Source organism: Epinephelus moara, chromosome 20, assembly GCF_006386435.1.
Source record: "Epinephelus moara isolate mb chromosome 20, YSFRI_EMoa_1.0, whole genome shotgun sequence".
Classification (NCBI taxonomy): domain Eukaryota; kingdom Metazoa; phylum Chordata; class Actinopteri; order Perciformes; family Serranidae; genus Epinephelus; species Epinephelus moara.
In genome coordinates, this window is record NC_065525.1 from 25063594 (window position 1) to 25086803 (window position 23210).

Sequence of the window (23210 nt, forward strand, 5' to 3'; positions counted from 1 at the left end):
TACATATGCAGATATCTGACATTAAACATTTGCTGGTTTCAGCTTCTCAAATACGAGGATCTGATACTGTTCTGTTTATATTATAGATGAATACCAAACCAAACAAGCAATTGGAAGACATTACCTTCAACTCATACAAACTGTGATGGGCATTCCTCACTATTTTCTGACGTAATATAGTGTCACAAACTGGCTCAGGGAATGTGACGAGGATGATTTCTGTTGCAGCCCTATGAGATATCAGGTATTTGAACTGACTCTCTGGACATGAGCGGCACGCATAAGCAGCAACACAGTCCTGAGACCACAAAACCCCAGACAGAATAACTGCTAGAGGTCGAACACCGTGCAGACTATTACCGCTAAAACAACATCCCAATCTAATGAGTGTACCCTTCTTGAACTTGTTCTACAATACCCTCCGCATATGCCAAAAACAATCTCCTCTATTGTTTTTTTGACTGTCTGAGGTTGATTCCTGAGGGGCCATTTTATGACAATGCAGCCCCAGAAATCTTGTGGTGTATCAGCAAGAGGGCAAACAGTTAGGACGGTTCAGAGAAAGCACTTAAGAGTCAAAGAGGAGCTTGTATCTGCTGCAGCCACGGAGACGGGGTGTCAGAGAGGGCAGCCAAGTGACCATCATGTCACTACTGAAGAGGTACAGTAACACTACACCCCAGTTCATCCTCCCTTTGTTAGACCTCGTCCAGTCTGTGTGTGGAGTGTGGTAGATTTTGGACCAAAGTTTTAAGACAGGGCTCTCCACCACTATCATCAAATCACAAAATGAGGGAACATCTTTTGGAAGACAAGAAGACTAGACACCTTTACTGGTATCATGCAGACAGTTTGTTTTTTTTCTGCTGAGGTTTTAAGATTTCCTTCACCCCACTACAATGGAGGTAAGTGAATTTTATTCTTTGGTGCTCACAACATTTCAAATTTACAACTGAAAACGTCAAAAGGAGCCTGCCTTTCCAGGAACAATGGCCCTTTACATTGGATAATCCACAGACCTTCACTTAAACTACTTTCTAAAGAAGAAAAAGTCCCGGTGGTCTGTGGATTGTCCTGAGTATTTAGGACATTGTGTCTAGTAAGACATGTTACTTTTGAGTTTTTCAAATGTAATCTTTCAATTCTTTTAACTTAATTCAACTTCACTGTATCCCTATGTGACTGTGGTTACTAAAATTTGGGAAATAAACAGTATGGCATGAAGTACACAAAGCAAAGAACAAACAGTGCAAAGATTAATAAATAAGGGGGTTTCCGCCTTCATAAGTGTATGAGAGATCAAACAAGGAGCAAACTCTTAGTAAGGCTTGTATCCATTACTTCTGGTATAGTGCACACAGAGGGAGAGCCAAAGAAATACATGATGGTCCCTTAGCAGAAGCATCAGAGCGCTCACTGTGCTGTCATAAGACAAACCAAGTAACACTGCAACGGCGCAGCGATTCATAGTTAACTAACATAAATAACACTGTTGGGGTTCATATGCATTATAAGAAATGGCAGTAACAGAATTGCATCTGCGTGATTTGACTGTCAAATTATTACAGGGACTCGAACGGCGTCATTAAACATATCACTGTACATCATAGCGCTATAGTTGCAAGTAAGAGAAAAATAACCACGATAGTCAATTCTTACATTCTCATGGACACATGGGATACTAGGTAAATAAACAAATCTGAAATAGAGGCCAGAAAACTGCAGCAGTAAGTGAAGTCTTATTCTTCAGTTCAGGCCCGACGCAGAGGCCGTGTTGAGCTGACAGACGGACATACTGAGACTCATGATTGGTGCAGAAAGTAGACTGAATGTTGACACTGCCTGCTCACAGTGATGCGCAATCCATGTGCAAAAGCTACAGACAAGAGGACTGTGCATGTGAACAGTGAGTGGGCTGAAAAGAGGGATGTCTGTACTGGAAACTGTTAAAGAATGGATGACCTTCTGTACTCAACAGTAACCTGAGCACAGACAAGACACATCCAAACATCTCTCTACTTTGCTCTCCGTTTGACTGATGATGGAAACACAGGTCACAGGTTAAACAGGTATGTGACCCTCTGTTCGACTTCACAAAGAGGGAACACGCTGGCAATGCTGCAAGACTTCACACCTCAGTGTATCACCATTACCAGACCTCTGATCCAGACAGAGAGCAGCTTTTGTCTGCTCAAGAGCACTTCTGTGACCCTTTGTAGCAGTGCACAAACAGCACACTCAGTGTTCAACCTCTGGCAGCTGTAAGCAATATGAGATCATTGCCATTATTATGTAATTAAAAGTAATTTCTGCAAATTACACTGCTAAATGGACTGAAATACTCGCCTAGGCTGCCTTGCTAATCTATTTAGGGGGGAAATTAATTATATTGAGCTTAAAGGAATCCTTCTACATTTTTACAGCTGATTTCCTGATGGCTCTGTGTCCAAAAAAAGTAGAGGGATAATTAAAAGTGTGGAACATCCCCTCCAGAGGGGGACTGTGGAGTAATTTGTCCTTTGGTGACAGAGATCTAAGTGCCTTCTTTTGTAGGGCAACTATAACAGGCTGATTCAATCAGTGCCCTCCCTCATGAGGGGGCCGCCTTTATCAGCTCCTACAGCTGTATGTTCAGACGAGATCAGACGACTGCATACCTCATTTAAAGCACACGCTCTGATTTACTTTCTGCAAAACTACAAGAAAACAGTGTCTCAAACAAATATACTGTATATGGGTGGCAAATTACCCTGAAACAAAGTCTCCATGCAACTGAAGAAAAATCTGTTCATTAGTAAACTTGTCCTTGCAAACAAGAGACTGACAAACAATAACAGTCAACATTAAAAACAACGAACTGCTCCTGATCTATGTGCCAAGATGAGGTCTAACTACTTTGTAATTTCATAAAGATTAGTGCTGCTTGTAGTTCAGTAGTAGATGGCCCGGAAAAAAATGGCTGCATCTCTTTATTGAGATCAAGAGCAAGCAATAGACTCATGATGGGTCATCTTTAAGCGACTTCAGATGCCCCATTTCCAGCCTTCTGAACATAAACACGACCTACATTCTCATATCTAAAGGAATATAAGGAGAATGGCAAGCAATACTCTAACGAAAACACAGACTGATGCCAGAACATAAACTGATGCATACATAGTACCTCAACAAGATTTTTTTTTTTTAATTATTTCATTAAACCATTAAATATAGGAAAATAGAAATGATTTTAACACAACATCACACCAGCAGTATAGCAGAAATTAATCATCTGCATACAGATTAAAATGTAATTGGAATGTAGAAAAAAAAAAATACAACTCAAAACAGAAATCTTGGTATAACTGTAATACTTGTTTATCTTGAGTCGGTGTTGTTTGCTGGCATCATTCTAATGTATAGGCCTATAAATAAATTTAATTTAGCATTGTCTCTGATTAACAAACACTGACTTGTATCTAGATGAAGACAGGCATTCATTATTCATTTGATTTAATTTTCTTGTTTCCCAAACATTTCTTAATGTCTGAGCAGGGTTGAAATTAGCACCAGCCGCCAGCCAAATGCTGCTAAAATATACAAGTGGCTGCTAGATTTGCGACTTTTCAATAGACAGTATGTACATACAGTAGAGGTCAGTTAGCACGCCTCTAGTTTGGAGAAGCAGGCTGGAGTCAAGCTGAGCAATGTACTGCAATGGATGGGGGTCAGCAACATAATGTATTTTAACCACCTAAAGTCACCTAAATCAGTTTCAATGTGCGCTACATTGAGAATGTTTTCACTGCTTTACCTTAATGTCAGACAGTGATTTCCAACGGGAAAATGAACCCAATTTTATCGCTCTCTTCAAAGCCAGACTTCATTGAGAAAAATAGTCATCTAACATTGCTAAACACAGGGGCTGCTTGTCTACTGCTGCCTCGTTCTGTTATTTTGTTTGTGTTAATGTGTCACTTTTGCGTTTAAAAGGGTTAGTTCGGATTCACCAAAGTCACACAAATAATAGAAACAAACTAACTGATCTAAGCAGCAGTGGACAAGGAGCTCTAGTGTTCAACAAAGTAAAATTACTGTTATTCTCAGTGGAGTCTGGTGGCTTTGACGAGAGCTTATATGGTTTACTGACGCCATTAATGGCTTCCCCGTGAGAATGGGGTGTCTGACGGAAAGGTAAAGCGGTTAAAAAATACTCTCAATATAGTAAACACTTAAACTGATACTGATTTTTTAGATGCAACCTTTTTTTAGGTGGTTATAATATGTTTTGTTGCTTCCACTACACAAAAGCTTAGCTTCAATGCTGGACTCCAGCCTGCTTCTCCAAACTTGCCGACTGACATCTACTGTATGTATTATACAAAGTCCCCATAAAAAACTGAACTATCCCTTTAATGATTAAGTGTTCTGTTTTACTTCTAAAGCAAAATGACCCATTGTAAAAACCCATTGTAATATCTGAAAAATACTTTGTCATAAAGTTGAAAATGGGCTCATTTATCGTAGCTCATGAAACTCAACATCATTGAGATACATGCTCACAGGACAGCAACAATGTTAGGATATCCACAGTCACTGTTCAGCCTTTGACATGTTAATAGTAGGATTTGATTCCTCTTTAATTAAAATGAAATAACTTACCACATTCAGTGGCACCAGCATACTGAGAGGTATCCTTATTCATCTTAAACACGCAGAGTAGCAAGTAGGACGGGCAAAATGTATTCCTGATGTCAGCGGTGGCAAACTGTGATGCAACATATCTAAACTAAACGACAGGGGAGCTGGGATACCTCAACATTAGAATAAGCTAGAAATTAAAGACACAAGACATAAATTATACTTTAGGGAAGTAAGGAAGAAGCTGCTCAGGCAGAGCAAAGAGACACCAGGGACAAATCTCCTTTCCTTTGTCTTCATCTGCTTACTGTACTTGCTCAAGGACTTTGCTTGGGATAGAACAGATGAAGGCTCGTAAATCCAATTGCTCTGAGAAGAAGTGATTACGACCCTATGCCGAGAGAAGCAATGGCCGCTGCGACAGGAAGCCGCAGTGCCAACCGGAGTCCCACTGGGTCAGTGTCAGAGCACCGCCAGAACTCCCACTACTGCGGCATTGTCTGATGACATCAGGACAGAAAACAGGCCACACTGAAGTGGTAACTAAATTATCCCCAGTAATTTTAAACTAGCTATTAAGAGCTGCGGCTGAATGGGTAATTGTGTGGGAGAGGAGACCTGGGAAGCTGAAGGACAGAGACTGAAGCATCTGGAAGGCATTAAGACAACAGGCCAAGAGGGTCAATTCACCAGGAGATTCATTAGGCAAGCTGTGAGCCTGCTGTTTGTATTGCTAACTTGTGGGGCTGCATCTTGTTAGCAGGATATTGTCTCCGATGCACCATGCTGATGCTGAGATTGGTGGCAATTTTGAACACAGCTTCAGGAAAACAGTCTGGAAAGTCATACTGTAAATGCTACACATACTGCAAATGCCGGGGAAATTGTAAAGTGCAGAGATAAAGTATGTGCATTACGTATTCACACAGCAGGGATGAGCAATAACAGGCTTTGGAGGAGCAATTTATAGTTGGGGTAGGAACTAATTACTGTGTTAACATTTAAATAAAACACCTTCCTACCAAACTATTAAACCTGTAGTTTGTAACAGAGCCTGTACTTGAGCTCTAAAAGGAGCCTTTTCCCATGAAAAAGGTTGACAGGGCAATCTGTTGGTCAGGGAGCAACACAAGCTGACCCTGGATTAACCACAATAATGTAAACCAGCTGCTGGTTTATCAGGAACTCACCATGACCCCCTCGTCTGAACAAGGCTGAAGCATCAAGAACAAAGAGACTCTACATGAGGTCATGACATGTTTCTAACTGTACAGCAGCACTTTGACCTGACTGACCCGACGCCATGCTGTGTATTTACAGTAGGAGCAGAAACGCAGTCGGGGTGTCCTCGCAACACCTTGAAAATGAACATGCAATGAGAGTAGGTGTTTTCACAGGGTCTGCTGAGTTTGATTTATATCCCGCTCCCTGGTGGAGTGGACGGGGTGGGTGTCATAAACATCTGCAATATCAGGATCAATGATCTGTCTTTTTATGATGGACTGAAAACAATCACTAAGATGGAGACTGGGCCATCACACATACAGTGCATTATTGAGTATATTCATATTACAGCATTGTAAAATCCCCACCTGCTGTGTTTACTGCTGTATGTTCAAATGCAAATAAATCACCTAATGTTACTTTGATACCAACTGCCACAAAGATAGTATTGTATGTGTCTGGTTGAGGCACAAAAGCCACTTGGTTATGGTCAAGAAAAGAGATCCTTTCTACTCCGTGATATGTGTGAAACATGCAAACATTTGCAAAAGTTTGTTTTTATTAACTGCTTGCCAGTAATCAACATATCAAGGACTGCTACACTTTTCAGTCAGACAATTATTTACTTTATTGACTGTAAGGTCTGAAGAAATGTCCCCAAACAACTCCCCAGAGCCCAACGTGACACCTTCAAATTGCTTGCTTTGTCTGACCAGTTATCTACATACTAGGGGTGTAAATCACCAGCTTCATCACGATACGATATTTTATCGATTTGTTTGGATGACGATACGATGTTTACCGTTATCACAAAGTCTGTCACGATACGATTTTGATTCGATTCGATTCAGGAGCCTGCGATCGATATGACGCGATATCATATGCCCATCTAACACAATCGTTTACATCAACTCACAAAAACAACTAGAATATGATTTGACCATTTTATTTCTGAGCTCTGTTTATTGTTTGAGCGGTTGCCCAGAAATGGTGACACAGACGTGCTATGTGAATTTCAAAATAAATGTGTATCCTTAAGATGACGATATGGATCGATGTTTTCATTTTGCATCGATATAATCGGATCGTTAATCAATGAATCTGAAAGACTGTCTTGATGCTAGTTAGCCACATAGCACATTGACAACACAATAAAATGTTGAAAGAACAAGGCATATTTACCGTGCACCAGTGAACAATAACACAAACCGTTTGTGCTAAAGAGCTCAATGACTAAAGAAAATAATCTTACTTTATGAAACAAGTTTGTTTTGGTCTCACTCCCTCTTGACTTGAGCTGTTTGTTTACTTTCCTCACTTTTGTTTCTCTTTTTGTGCACTGAGCTGAACTGCCATCAGAGTGATTTCATTCCCCAACAGGCTAAGCTGTTGCTGGTGCCAAATACACATAGCAGAAACAACAACATAGGGGTCTGACATGGGTAACGGTGCGAGACACACGGCTACGACTAAGGCGACAGATGCTCACCGACAGCCCACTGTAGGCTTGGTGCGCAAGGGCCTTTAGTTTAAGAGGTTGCGTTAACCAAATACTTTCCGTCATTGCCTGAATTTTTTTAACGATGGCAGAAAAAAATCCGAAGGCAGTCCATCATTTTGACAGATCAGAACACTGAGGGCAATCTATTACAACTTAAAGTAACTTGTACACTATTGGCGGCAACGTGTGCATATCTATGGTGTAGTCTTGTCTTTGATCTCACATGCATGACCTCGTTGTCTAGCTCACTTTAGCCATCCCATTGGTAGATTATATCAGTACGTGCTATTGCAAAATGTCACGGCTGTAAAGTGTCCAAAGTTCTTTTTAAAGCATAATAATTGTGATGGCATTGATAAACGAGGCGAAAAATGAGGGATTGATGCAGTGGCAAAAAAATCTTTTATCTGCTTTGCAAGGTGTTGACATGAAAAGTGACCATACAGCCAGTGTCCCTGTTCATCTTTTCCCTCTATACCCTTATAAACGCATAATCTAAGCTTGTTCTGTATATTAATTTTTACTAAATTAAAGAAAATCAAATGCTATTAAATAAAAATAATCCTTGTGACAGTTACTATGACTTTTCACTTTGACGGGTCTTGAAGTGATCCAGTGGAGTGTGTTTAAGCATTCATACCATTAAGAGCTGCTGTTCAGCTATGTGGCACCAACACAGTATTGAAAAGCTGTTATCTCACTTGACACTGCTGTCATTTTGAATTACTTGAGAGTGGTTGACTCGACTGGTCTAGACATGACAGCTTCTGAATAATTAAAAATGCTTTGCTCCCAGTGTGGCAGTGGGCATGGCCCCTAAATAAAATTAAAGCAGGACCGTCCACACGCATGATATCTAACAGAGGGCTGAACAGATCAACAGGCAAAGACGGGCGGCATAAACGGCTTAAAGGTGTGCCTTTAAATAGTGTTCCAACACACTAAGCCATTCAGCATGGTCTGCATTAAAGCCTGGAACAAAAGCGGAGAGAAAAGCAGATGCAGGCTCTACTCCCTGAACCCATGATCCGTCCTGATAGGCGCATAATGAGAACCAGACAAGTGTTCACACCATAACACATACAAATCCCCATTCATTATTCATGGCAGATTACCCTCTTCATTAAGGCAGAGGCGGGGACCAGGGGACAGACAGAGCAAGAGAGAAGAGGAGGCGAAGTCCGTCGACAAAAGTGCTGCGGGACGAGAAGCAGCCAAGCAGCTCTTGGCCGCTTACACTACAGAGGTTAAGGCATGCAAACCGTCAAGCTAACTGGCACCCAGATAGGACAGAGAGGACCAGAAACCATGACGAGACCAGGCAGTTTCTGCTGTATAAAGTTCAGGTCCCTGAGGCCCGCAGCTCTGCATTCTGCTTTGATACTGTAAACACAATGTGACAAAGCCCTTCTGCGGGAGGCTGGAAAATGTCAGCGTAACAGAACCGACATTAAAACAGCGAGACAACTTCTACCACCAGGCCCAGCTAACCTCCATCAGCAGGATGAAGCATGTTTTTCTGACTCACATCACAATCTAAAGCCTAAAAACTGGTCTTTAAAACATGAAGCTAAAGTCTTCAGGGAGTTCAGTCATTTTAGATATCCTTACTGCACAAGCAAGCCAGTAACTTTAAAGTCACTATGAGCCCTTAACTAAGACAAGTCAAAAGGACCCAAAAAAATGACTCCGTTAAGTTTTATAGTGGATCGTAACCACCTCCTATGCCAAAGCTGTTCTATTTCCTTAATGAGCCCTCACAGAAAGGTCAGCTCATCAATGTGGTTAACGTTACAGCAACATAAATGCTATTAGAAACAAGTTAATGACTTAGGATAAGTCAGGTTAGCTCTTTCCTTGCTTAGCCTCAGCTGCGCTGAATCCATAGCACATCTAAAGGGCTTTTCCATTCACGTTGGCACAGCAGATATTTGCATCTCCATACAACAGGGCTACCCACTTGAGGGTGTCTTAAATTGACGACCGTGCTTGTGAACCAACGTAACATTTCCCTGTCAGCCCTGCTGATGTTATTGACTTTCTTGTACTGTTGTTGGGAGTTTTTTAATTTTCTCTTGGCACAACACTAACGTATGCTGGATGACCATATCCTCCAGCTAGCTTAAAATGTCTCGGAAGCATCGGTGTAGCGCTGCCAAAGCGCATCCAGACAATGCTCCACCACTTTCTTTCTCTAATGGTATGTGTCCACCAGGGTTGTTTTTTGGACACAAGGGATCGCACTGCTTTACAGCATTAGAGGCTTGATGGGCATGCCATTGGGGATGTGGGTTGTCTGCTCCCAGACTTCAAACTGTACCAACATGGCGGCTCGTTTGGAAACTTTATATTAGAAACAGTTCACCAAAACGTGTTTCTGAAAACATCTGAGACGAGACATACACCATGCAGTCTTCATTTGAAATTAAAATTACAATGCACATGTCAAAGGAGCTGACAAGATCGTCAGTGAATGGTCACTGAATGTTGATGCTTAATAATGATAACGAAGCCCAACTGACATCACCATAACCCGCTTGGAGGCTGTCAGGTGCACTGCTGGCCCGACTCTGGAGATGGTCCATCTTTGGCACAGCACGGAACAACTCCATGCATTTTAACTGGCAATGGAAATGCAAGCAAGGTTGACTTGGTGCCCCCAAAAGTGCCAACAGAAAAGCTCTACCCCACAGTCCAGTCTTCTGACATGTGGGTTTTGCATGTTTTATGGTTGTGTTTAACATTCACCGCACGCCCTGAAAGCAAATCTTTCCATCAAAACAGGGGGAAGTGTGAACGTGAAGCTTCTTTTCAGTGACTGATTGATGGTGTGTTGTTGTGAATCGCTCCATCAGGGCCCGAGCTGCGGGCTTTGTTGAGGCTGGCAGGTGAGAGAGATTACCTGTTGGTATAGAGGTCCTACATGAGGGAAGGTACAGGCTCAGACAGGCAAGATGGATGACCTATTTGAAAGTTTGCCTGGCTCAACATTAGCCCCATACTGGAAATGTTATCCATGTCTATAATAGATTAGAGAGAGATCTATCAACACAATCTTCCCTGACATTAAGACTCTAATGATGCCTGAACGTGAGTCACTAAACGCAGTTCAATCATTGAAAGCCTGCACTGATCTCATAATCCATCATTTTGTTTAATTCTCTATTGAGGTACTAAGACACAATACATGTTTAAATCCAACTTGTCATCTCAAGTGCACTGGTACATCATTTCAATAATTACATCAGTGATGATAAAAATCACTACTTGGCACGAGTGGCCATGGCACCATCCACGGAGAGAGCACAGCAAATCATGCTGCACAAAAAGCTAATTTAACAATATCCCCAACATATTTTAAGGGTGAAATATATGACAAGCATATTTTTATGTTCCTAAGATGGCTGGATGGTATGACATTCTGCAAGCAAACACACACAAAAAAATACAGATTATATAAGAGCAATAACTCTCAGTGCTTATGAGACTATGTCAGACTGCCCTCAGTAAGTCGCAGCACAATAGGCCTGTTCATTTTGTAATTATGTGTGACCTGTAGGTACTCGACAGAGCCACCCTGATGGAGCTGCCATTCACAGTGCGGATTTACACGGATTTTAAATCATTATGGTGTAGACAAACACCGATTCACCCATCTAAATCCTTTTAGCTCTTACAATGGACACATATGAAGTGTATTGATTCTTTTCACTGTACAGAGTAAATGATCAGGGACACCGCTGGGGATTACATAATCAGTCCTGTAGGCAGGATGGGATGGTAGGAAATGCATGTTTACTTTGTAATAATCCAGAAAATAGTAAATCGTTTAACAGTAAACAGCCGCTGTTTCTGTTGACTGTTCGAGATACACAAGTTTCCAGGATTATGCAGCTGAGTAAAGTTTTACCTTTGGCAAGATGTGATTCGTAGAGGCTTTACTACACAGAGCAAGAGAAAGCAAGTTTGCCAAGTGCTGCTGTTCATGCAAAAGGATCTCACAAAGCTCCAACTGGAGCCCCGGGCACCCCCAAAGCTCACATCATCCTTTCTTCACTGATAAATAATAGCCCGTTGAGTCTACTACCATGCTCCCAAGTGATTGAGTGATGTAAACACGTGATGCCAGAAAAGCTTGGGACTCAACACTGGAAGAAACTGCCCATATGTTACTGCAATGTCTCGGTAATTTTATAGTCAAGAAGTTAATAAAACTTACTGTAGGAGAAGGTGAGGCGTGGAGTGACATCGCTTTCCGTGACAGCTGTATGAAAGCAACCAACAAGGAGCACTGTGTAGGCTGGGAGACAGAGCCAAGCCATACTCATTGTCCTCATGCCTCCTTAGGACTGCCAGCCAACTTGCAGTATTTGCCTTTCAGGTTTTTGGGGAATTCATGAAGCGCGTCTTTTTTAAGCCGTGTTTATTTTCTCTCCTTCTCTCTCTCGCTCTCTCTTCCTGCAGCTCCAGGCTCCTTGAATGGAAGGCCTATGCACTGTGGTGAAGTCGGGGCGCTCCTCTGGGCCTGCAGAAGATGATACTGGTTTGGAATGACGATCTGTGACCTCAGAACAAGACAGAAAGTCTCCACCGATCAGCCTCCATGCGTACGCGGCACCACAGGGTCTCCACTGAGATCTGTGAAGATGAAGCAAGAACATTCAGATAAGTACTTTGTTTAATCAAGCATGTGGGGTCTTTACTGATCTGGAAGATAAGTGGATTATTGATGAGTCAAACATGAATCTGCAACTATTTTGGTAATAAAGACATTTTTAATTTGCTGCTTTTCTTTGTCATATTGCAATCACATATGCCACTATTTTGTAACATTCCATTGACTATACAATTAATGAATTAACAGAAAAAACTGACAGACTGATAATGAAAATTAGTGTTAGTGGCAACTCTACCTCCTTATAATGAGAACAATTTAAGCACCATCTCTGTGAAATAACAGCAGCAGTGGAAACAGGGGCACTATGTTAAAAAAAAAAGTCTTTCCATGTTATTGGTGCTGAGAGACTCCTTATCTTGAAGGAATACTTGACCCCCCAGTGACCTTCTGTCTATCAATTACTCACCCTGTGTTACATTGAATTCATGAAGAAAATATCCCTTTACAAACTCACATAACTCGCGCACAACAATCCAAGTCTCAAGTATTCAGTCGTTTGCTCAGTACTTCCCAAACAGACAGCTCTTTTCAATGAGGAACTGAACTAAAAATAAAACTTAACTATGCTCTTATCAAAGCCAGACTCCATTAAGAAAAACAGTAGTTTTACATTGCTGAATAGAATACAGGAGCTGCTGGTCTACCACTGCCTAGATCAGTTTGTTTGTGTTATTGTGTGACTTTGGCGTTTTGAAGGATTAGTTGGGATTCAGCAAAGTCACACAATCACACAAATCAGCTATTGATCAAGGCAGTGGTAGACCAGCAGCTCCTGTGTTCAACGAGAAAATTACTGTTTTGTCGATGGAGTCTGGCTTTAAAGAGAGCAAAGATAAGTCTAATCTTTAGTTCAGTTCCCCGTTGGAAAGAGCTGTCTGTTTGGGAAGTACTGAGCATACAACTGGATAAACGAGACTTGGACTACACTGCACGAGTTGTGGGAAATGTCTCAATTTTTGGATTCTTTGTTCACTGTAGAGGCATGCAAGAAAAGACAGTTTTCTTCATGAATTTAAAGTAACACAGAGTGAGTAACTGATATACAACTGGTCCTTTGCGGGGTGAAGTATTCCTTTATTAAAACTAAAAAATCTGTCCACAAGCCAAAATCAACGTCTACTTTCTTCATCTGCGGCCCTCGAACCGACCTCTGACCATTCCACACGACACATCTGAGGCTGTTTGGTATTGCTTTTAGTTTCTGTTCAGTAGAATGAGCAACAGATATCCCTGTAGTGATCATTAACAAAATACTACATGAATGAGCTTTGCTGCAAGACGTGCTGGAGCACAATGCTCAGGTCAGGTTCATTTGATAGCGTCAGCCACTGACAAAACAACCTTACACTCCCTGATCTCCGTATCTGGACTGCACGTACCTACTCTATTGTGCTCTGCACAGAAAAGAAAGCTGAGATATCGGAAATCTTTGCTGAAGCTTAAAAACAATAAAAAGGTGTGACAATAACAGCTCATGTTACAGGAATTACAGGAGTTTCTGTCCCACAGTTTTCGTTGGTCGAACTTTAGTTTAATTACTGAGTGGTGAGATGGTGTTTATACATTATAACAACTGATACTGTAAAATGTTTTGATTCCCACAGGTCACAGAGGGCTTTAGTTTTTACCCGCTCACAGCTGTGAGGAGGCCTCTAAAGCCAAAGAAAATTGGTTAAATATTTGCATAGGCCTGCTGTTCAGTTTTCCTCAAATCAATATTCCACTACAATTCCACTTTTGGGGGTTGTTTTACCATGTAAGAGTAGACGGTGGCTGACTCCTTTATCCACAACGTCTTCAACAGTACTTAAGAAAACATCAGAACAAAGCCACAAGACAACTATTACACCAATAATGCTGATTAACTGAACGTAGTGAGACGTGAAGGGGAATTCAATACAGACATCCCAGTTACAACTGCAAACGCTCCATTACAGTCGCCAAAGGGAGCTCCTCATTAAATGCAGCCAACAGGAGATTCAGTTTCATGTGAGGTATGGCAATCAATAGCAGAAGGTAGTGAGTGAAGCTATTCCTGGTTCCTATCAAGGGGCTCCTGACTCTTAGTCAATAAGCAGTCTGACGCTTGTTGCGAACACAGACATCTCCAAATCTGAGCAGGGAAGATGACATTTGAAGGAGCAGGAAGGCCATGATAAAGGCCAGACAACAAGACACAAAGAGGGTTATTTCTACAGCAGTGGAGACACAATACTTGAATATGAGAAATAGAGACAAACGTACTCTATTCTGTCAATTTAGTCTCCAAATGGAGGAATAACACTCAGCAAAGCAAAGGACAAATTAAGTCTTATTCTTCTGAGTTAAGTTGTTTGCAATAGTCCGTTTTATCTGTTCCATTTGAAGTCCACAGGAGGGCTAATAGATCAAAAGCCATCAGTCCTCTTAGCATAACCACAGTCCAGATTTGTAAAGGCAACAAAAGGAAATATAATCAAGGATGTCTGGACACTGAAGAATTCAAACCTACAGCAGCTGGACTGACTCTCAATGATCATGATGACAAAAGCAGACAAGTTTATGAGCTTCTGCTTTTAAAACTCCAGGCTAAGTCAGCGTCTGAAGTTTTTTGGATGGCGTACAGCCGACGTGATGCTGGCGGACTGTAACATATAATTGGACAAGGAGGGTGGCCATAAGCATCATTAGTGTCCTTTGTGTGAAACAATTCAAAGTGAGACGCCACTTGTGAAGCTACCATTAATTCTGGGTTTGTGTGACAGTCGAAAAAAAGAGGCCCGTATGCATCAAGCTGAATCCGAGTGAGGTACGTAGAGAGAGCTCGACTCAGCGTGAGTGAGAGAACAAGGGCCCCTCTGACAGCACGGAAATCTATATGCAACTCTGCACCTCACTGCTCTCTCCTGCATGATGCATAAACTGAATCATCCCTTTCACTCCCTACACAGACGTGATAGTGTGCTCTGGCTATGGATGATACTCTCCCATCTCTCTGTCTATGATCTCCTCTTAAATCTTCCCAGAGTTTCTTTCTATATCCCCTCCAGCAATGTATCTCCATTATCAGATGGGTTCGACATAATCATTGCATGTGTCAAACTTTTGCCATAGATTATAAAACAGTGAGGGTCTAATCAAAGACATGGGTTTGGTTTTATTAGAGGGAGGACACAATGAAGTCTGGCTTTCTTCAAACAAACTCAGTGAATGCTATTTTTCTATATAAATTTGTATGAACCCAGCAAATGACCTGAAATAATGAAAATCTGTGCATTTCATGAGACTAACAAAAGCATAGACATGTAGCCTACATTTCTTTATTTTTAATCCACTCAATTACTTTCATTAAAGTGGAAATAGACAAGTTTTTTGCTTGAATTTATCACTGTGAAGTAAATGCAGATTGCACCGTGTAATGTGACACCAATGCCTTTAGCTTAGTTCTCTATACGCCTCATTATCACTATGCAATTCTGCCACTACTTACAATCTACCGGGAAAATTAAGGTTTGATTTACAGTTCAAAAGGAAGTGCATCAACAATTGAGCAAACAAAACAGGAAGAGGATAGTTCCCCAGTAGTTATCAATAGCTATCCCCAGTCACCAGTATCGCTGTCAATTCTTTGCAGGTGCTATGGATGGTGGAACCACCGAAGCAACAATGGAAACTGGTAGTTGCTAGACTCTGAATACAGAAAGCGACTCAGTTGTCTTTGCGACTGCATTGTTGTAAAGTTATCTGTTCCCACTTTGACAGAGAACTGACGAAGACTGAGTTATTGCTGGTTATCATCTCAAATAATTATATAGCTTTTTAGTCTCTTAAAATCAATTCTTGTCTTAGGAACACACGTCCTTGGCTTGATATGTCACATATACTGTATATGTATATTTATTTGCCAAAACATGCAGTGGAGGGTGAGTAGTTGTTTGAGTCCCCAGAGTTTTCTGTTAGGCTGTGACCAACCCCAACAACCTCCATCAATCTGAGGATTAGGGCAGCCAGCATGTGACTGCACAGGCGAAACCTGACGCAGGGGAGTTCAAGAAGCACTCACCACTGCTCATAAAGCTTATGTTGCTGCAAGTGCAGCGTAATCATTGAAGAATGTATCAACCTTTCAGAGTCCTATCTGAGTTTCCCTCACCTGGACAGTAAGTGTACATGGGGGTGATAAATTAGAAATCTGAAAAGTGAGGGGGATAACCCCAGTGGAAACTGAATCTTATGCTGCTGGGTGGGAAATAAGTGGTACAAAAGTTGTCACTTTTGACTGATGGGACATAGACATTTGCTCACTAGCCCATCGTCCATACAAGTAATGGCAATAGTTTTGACAGTCCATGAATTGAAAATAATAAGCTGAGGAGGGGAAGAGACTATTAAATGAAGAGGCTCTGCCGGGAATAGGGAGTGAGTTCCACACAACAAAAAGATGTGAATCATTTACACATGTTTGTAATAAGAATAAAGTTCCCATAAATAGGCAATGCTGTCAAAATGAAACTGAGAGCTTACAGAGTAAGTTCAGCTTGTAATGCAAAGTGACATTTACTACAAAAAACTTTATCGAAAAGTTATGAGCACTTTGTATACTAAAATAAAACCATGGATACTTTATTTCCTGCTCTGTAAAAATTCTGCACAATACAGTGTGTGTACAAAGAGGAAATACGTTTTATATTTAACCAAGTGTAGGAATTCCCAGCATGCTTTATCAGTCACTTCCTGTAATGCAGCTCCTGGTATACTGTAAAACTATCACTATATATATCAGTGAATGACAAAGACTGTCCAGTGACAGCACTACATACTCTGTGGGTATTATAAATAGCAGCAGTGTGTATACTGCTGAAACAGGTGGCACCAACATTAGCATTTGCCATCTGAGTAGAGTAGGAGGGGTCAAAGCTCTCTGGATTCCACACACAGCCTGTTGACTGGAAAAGTGTTGACTGATAAATACGACCTCTTGGCATGCCTGTCATCTTAGGAAGCCACCTGTACATACACACACGCTGGCCACCTACGTCACACCCCTAAGACAACCCAGGTCACATGCTCCCAGATGTGGCCTTCAACCCATGATCAGCACCTCCCCCTCCTGCCCCCTTGACACCTTCACGCTGCTGTAGGGCTCTCAGATGTGTGAAGGAGCAGATGTGAGATGTGCAAGACATCATCTGTCAGGAGAGGCTTTAATGGAGGAGCACGCCTGCACATATGGACGGAGTGGCTGATTCACCAGGCGAGTGGTGACGGGGAACAGTGTTGACACAGTTCTGTGCCGGTCCTACTGCCTCTCAGGTAAGTTTGTGACTACTCATCCAGATCTAAAGATACCCATCTATGAGTAAGACGTTGCACAATGATTGTCACAGTATCGGGACAAAGTGCTAAAGTGCCAAACGAAATACTGTTATGTTGTAACTGGGAAGATTTCATGTTCAATTTTACCAAAGTAAAGACAGAACATTTCAAAATGTCATGCCGATAGTGTTTCACAAAATGACCAAATCATAGTTAATCACAATCAGATATTTCCCATTCACCCTAAAACGGCATCAATATTTCTAACTCTGAAACACAGATTTCTCCATGTATGTAGAATAAAATACAACAAACGAATACCAAAACTTACAAAGTTTTAAGTCCCCCAGACTCGTTTTGTAATAATATTTTGTTTCACATGGTTTTTCCCCAGTAGTGATCAAAAGAATAAGGGCCGCGAGTGCGAGCAGTCGAAATGAGGTTTCCTCAGGAGGGTGGGTGTGCTTGACCTTAGAGATAGGGTAAGGAGCTAGGACATCCGGAGAGAGCTCGGCGTAGGGCCGCTGCTCCTTCGTGTCGAAAGGGGTCAACTGAGGTGGTTCGGGCATTCGATCAGGGTGCCTCCTGGGCGTTTCCTTTTAGAGTTGTTCTGGGCACGTCCAGCACATCCAACTGGTAGGAGGCCCCAGGGCAGACCAAGAACATGCTGGAGGGCCTGAGAACGCCTCGGGTCCCCCAGGAGGAGCTGGAAAGCGTTGCTGGGGAGAGGGACGTCCGGAATACTTTGCTCAGCCTGCGGCCCCCCGCGACGGAAGAGCAGTTAAAAATTGATGGATAGTTGGATGGTTTTTCCACATAATAGTTAAAAATACTCTGATAAGGGGCTGGAAGCAGATCTACTCTTTCTCCCTCGTTGAGGAATTGTGGAGCTGGCCTCCACTCAACTGCCACCGCTGCTTGCGGTAGGGTTTGCTTTCTCCTCTCTTTAGCATTGCTCATGCTATGTCGACCAGTGAAAAAGCAGTGTGTATCAATATGGTTAGCATTAGCTTTAGAGGAAACTTTGGAGAGATTCAGTCATACATGTTTGAGCCTCAGTTAGACCCAGGCTCAGATGAGGAGTTTGTTAGGCAAAATCGGCAACTAGCAGACGAATCAGAATGGTTAGTGCAGTTAGCATCTTTTATTTATGTTCTTTGTTAGCTTGTTAGCTTGTTAGCTTATTAGCGAGCTGTCAGTGGCTGATACAGTGTTAATGTTTGTAAAACATACACTATCTGTTACGATGGGGTTTTGGTAGATAGTGGAAGGAAGCCCGAGGGTCCACATCATTACTTACATCCAAAACTGTACACTTCACTTTACCATATTTGCTGTCAAAAGTTTCACTATGCTAATGCTAACTCTGCTCTCTGCGCTGACAAATCCACTCCGCGCTGGAGGTTTCAGGTTCCTTTGCTGGTGTTGTGTCGATATCTGTTTCCCCGTATAACAGTGACAATCTTATTTTCATACAGCAATTAGCTTCCCTATTTGTGACGTGCCTAATCTGACTTGCCCAGTGTACATGTAAATTTCAGATTTTAGGGAAGTGTGCAGAAAACACCCCCTTCAGTAGAGGAATGTGAAAACACCTCTCTAGGGACACACTCTGCACAGATACAAGTCCGTATAGTCAAGGTCAGACAATTAAGGGGACATAAACATGAGAAAACATATTTCTGAGCAGAGGGGGACTTTAATCTATCATCTGCACCTGTAAAACCGTGACCTCCTGTTTACGTAGTCAATTGCTTTTGATTTGATGTGCTACAAACATTTCCTAGCAACCAATTTACAAGTTACTACAGTCTTAATCACGTATCTTAGTTTTAATGGTGCAACTGGATTTCGTAAATTTCTTGTTTAAAAGTAGCTTGTAGCTATGAACAACTTAGGAGGGACTTTGCACACAAACTTAGCAGAAATAGATTCAAGAGGAGCTGGTGCAACCCAACCCAGTTCCCCAGTTAATGGAAACTCAGAGGTCTGTAGTTCTGATTAGGTGACTGTGAAGTCTGAAGAAATACCCTCTCTTTCCAGCTCGACCCATTTTAAGTCCAATCCCCAGACCCAGCTAAGAGTAATTAATGGCTCATTCATCCCTGAGTGAACCATACAGCAGTAATTATGACCATATGCTATTCCAAAGACTTTTAATTGCCTAATTAAAATCTTATTAAACTACTGAACAGAGATAGGGGACATTTTGAACTTAAGGTTCAGGGGAGTTAAATTCATCAAGCTTGCTTCTCCTCTGAGGCTTGTGACATACGGTCAGAGGTTGTGAATTTTATCACAAGCGCTGACTTCTTAAAACATCCCAATTTTGAAGCTATCAGGCGCTAAGAATGTATTGATAGATTAGGGTAATATATGGCTGTGAAAATGGATGAGCATATTTCATCACCTCTGTCTTTGAAACCTTTACAAGTGCCTAAATCAACCCGGTTTCAGAAGTGAAAATATTTGAAATGATATTCCATTTCATTCCATTTCCCCTCTGTGCAAATTTCCATAACAGATGTGGAGCCAGCAGAAGCAGCTTGCTGATGAAATGTAAAGTAGCGGAGCAGGGTCTGTCGTCGGGCCTGCTATCACTATCAAGGCCGAAATGGGTGAAAGAAGAGCAGCGGGGGCTGAGCGACAGACAGAAAAGTGCATTAATACTCAGAGGGGGGAGAGGACGACAGAGAAGCAAATGAAAGGGCAAAGGCACCTTTTTCCTTTCTGACGGTGATAATAAGCATTTCTAGTCACCTCATCAAACTACAATGTATTTATTGGTGCTTGTATTGAAATTGGAATGGGAATCACCTGAGAGTGACTAATCTCACCAGACAAATACTAGGTTCAATGAGATCTTTACTACTGTGTGAGAGTCATTTGCCTCTTTTGGCTGCGTGCCCTTTTATTCCTGGCAGTGGAGCCAAATCTCCCTGTCAAAACACATCAGACAGGGCATAAACCTGGATTAAAACTATTCATGTGTTGTCATTAATAAACCCTCAAACATAGTAAACACTGAGGGATTCAGATGAAACTGGCAGAAAAACCTCTCTCTTTGCACTCCTTTCAGTTTTCAACAATCCAGTGTAAGATGATCCACTTTTAGGAAGCAGTCTGCCCTGTTGATCCTGCTAAAATGGCCTATTTCTTTTCTCCAGTCTGTTTCACCGTTGTTGCACCCTTTGCTGAAGAAAAGGAACACCTACATCTTTAAAGAGTATCCAATGTTTTATCATTAATTACACCTTCCAGACACCAATACTGAGTTGGCAATGCATTAATAAATTACTAGAAAGATCAAAAAAACATCTGCAATCCTTGTCTTCATCTACATCTGTAGCATTTTAAAAGTTCAGCCCATTGACCGTGACATGATTCATGAGTGTATGCAGTTTATGATAAGCTGTCCAGATAGTCTACAAATTCAGTGGTTAAGAGCTGACAGGATTTTGGTGTTGACATTCACCACTTGCATCTGCAACTGATCTGGCCCCCCATAGATAGACTTTCTTCTTAACTGAGCTACATAATATATCCTGGCATTTGCTGGCGCGACAAGCAAGAGCTCTAACCACAGGTCACTGCTGCTGCTGCTGCTGCTGCTTGGAACACACTTGTTTATGCTATAATAAATATTTGTACTACAATAAATATAGCTGATAAAAGGGTGAGCATAAGTGCTCTGTAAGCAATGCCAGGGCTTGAATCTTTTAAGGTAATAATCTTGAAGATTTTCATTTAAATAAATGTCTGTTAAGTCACTATTTTTTTGCTGAATGAGGTAACACAATGGTGACTTGAGCCTATATGACCCAAGTGAAAGCCCTTATATCTGCATATTACCAACTAGGTATCTGTGGCGATATTCCCAGAAAAAATCATAACTGGCGCAAAGTAAGCGGCACTTTTTCCATCACCCAGTAGTGGCTGGTTCACCAGAGTGGGCAGATTGGTGTCAGCAGCTATCAATCATGATGTCACACTACTTTTTTTAGCATCAAATAACTAATTGAAAGCAAATGTATCAGAATAACCAACACTTGGACATACATCAGAATTATGACTACCTTAAAGATAGAAACCATCTTTGGGAAAAAAAATTATTCAATGTAATCCAATTTTTTTATGTCCCATTCGCTAAAATGAGGGGGGCGGGTTTATGAACTATTTTGCAGCCAGCCAGCAGGGGGAAATTAAATTTTGTGGCTTCACTTTTAGGGAGCTGTCATATGGGCCATCTTTATCATACAGTCTATGCCACAGACGAAACTCTGGGAAGTGAGATCCAAAAACCTAAATTTACCACTTATTGCCAAAGGTGCCAGCAAAGAGAATGAAACGGCGATCTTCACAATTGTAACTTTGAAGACGTTTGGATTTTTTTTTAATGTGAAATGCAGCAATATTCCACTTATTACTAAGCTAAAGTTCAGTCTTCATTTTCCAGTTGCAGTTGTTCCTTAAAGACCTTTCAACAGCATCGTTTGGGCATAGTTTATGCATTTATTGTGCATGATTAATTAAATCTCTTTGCTGCTGCTGGAAAATTCATCTCAGAGTCTCTCTGCTCTCTACCCCATGATGCTCATGAGCAAATTTAACACTTACCATCTCACGTGTATTCATGCTGCAGTATTAAGATTGGGATGACATTTTTGTGGGCCTTCCTATGCCAAAGTGTTCTGCTGAAAACGAAGACTACATTTACAATGGGCAGTGATGATGAGATATACATATGATTCTCTTGCAATGAAATTACAGTATGCTACCATTTTTCCATTTCTCTTTTCCATTGCACACATGGAACAAATGGTTTCAGAGTGGGTAATAGGCTACCAACTTCACACTGTTGTTCAAGGAGAAATACTACCTAAAATAAAAGGTAACATTTTGTTTGGATAGTCTAATGTTGTTTATCAGGTATCAAAGAGTTGATATTTAACAAAGGGCGTTTTACAAACTCTGGTAACAAAGACCACTCGATAACTGCTGCATTACATACATACTGTACATAGATCGGTTGTCTTGCTATTGTGAAAATTAGCTGAAATTAAACAGGGGTTTTAATGTCATATACAGTAGCTACTCAATAGTTGTGTAGCAGTTTGGACAAGCCAAAGAAAGTGGACCATATGTAGTCCAGTCCAGTAAAAGCAACTACTTTATGAGATAAATAAAAATACAGAATGGCACTGTATAATATAATGCATAAAAATACAGTATAATACTGTCCAGTGAGCTGTTCTGGATATCAAGGGGCTGTTTTTATGAGGGGTCCTGGCGTCTGCCAGACACAGGTGAGGAGCTGTTTCAGCCCTGGCTGCTGTAAGTAGGTCAGGCCTGTTGAAACACTCCCATTCCAAATGTCTCCACTTGTTTGCCATATAATTCTGTCTGCATTTACTGGAGTGAAATATTGACCCTGATAGAGCGAGTGCTGATAACACGGCATCGACCTGAGGTGCTTTATCTTGCTTGTTCTTGTTTACCTTCACTAACTTGATTTGTTTTGGTAGATAAGTCTACAGCACACAACTACAATATGCAGAGGGTGTTGTTTAAAAACAAATTTTACTATGTTAATGTGAGATTATTCTAAATATCGAACATTATCATGTGCTTAAATGGACAGTTTTCAAATAAATAAAAGAAAAATCAAGAACAAAATAATAACATGCTTTGCTGAAAATGTCTGTGGCATACCAATGAAAACTGAAAAATGCTAAGAGAGTTCTGAGTTTAGAATATTTTATCACAAATACTATGCAACTCTATCTTCTGGACAAGTCAACTGAAAAAAAAAAAAAAATGTGCCGCATTAATATTTGCTGCCCATGTACATTTATGGCCCATTCAACGACCAACAATGCATTGAAATATTTA

General features: G+C 41.2%; 1 protein-coding gene across 2 annotated transcripts in view; it reads right to left on the reverse strand.

Moving 5' to 3' along the window:
* sema4ba (sema domain, immunoglobulin domain (Ig), transmembrane domain (TM) and short cytoplasmic domain, (semaphorin) 4Ba) overlaps nucleotides 1-23210 on the reverse strand; it is a 65130-nt gene that overhangs the window by 18606 nt on the left and 23314 nt on the right. For both annotated transcript variants that reach the window (XM_050073980.1, XM_050073979.1), the window contains exon 2: nucleotides 11565-11983. In XM_050073980.1, coding sequence (XP_049929937.1) covers nucleotides 11565-11682 — 118 coding nt within the window. In that variant the 5' untranslated portion in view covers nucleotides 11683-11983. The remainder of the gene's footprint in view (nucleotides 1-11564; nucleotides 11984-23210) is intronic.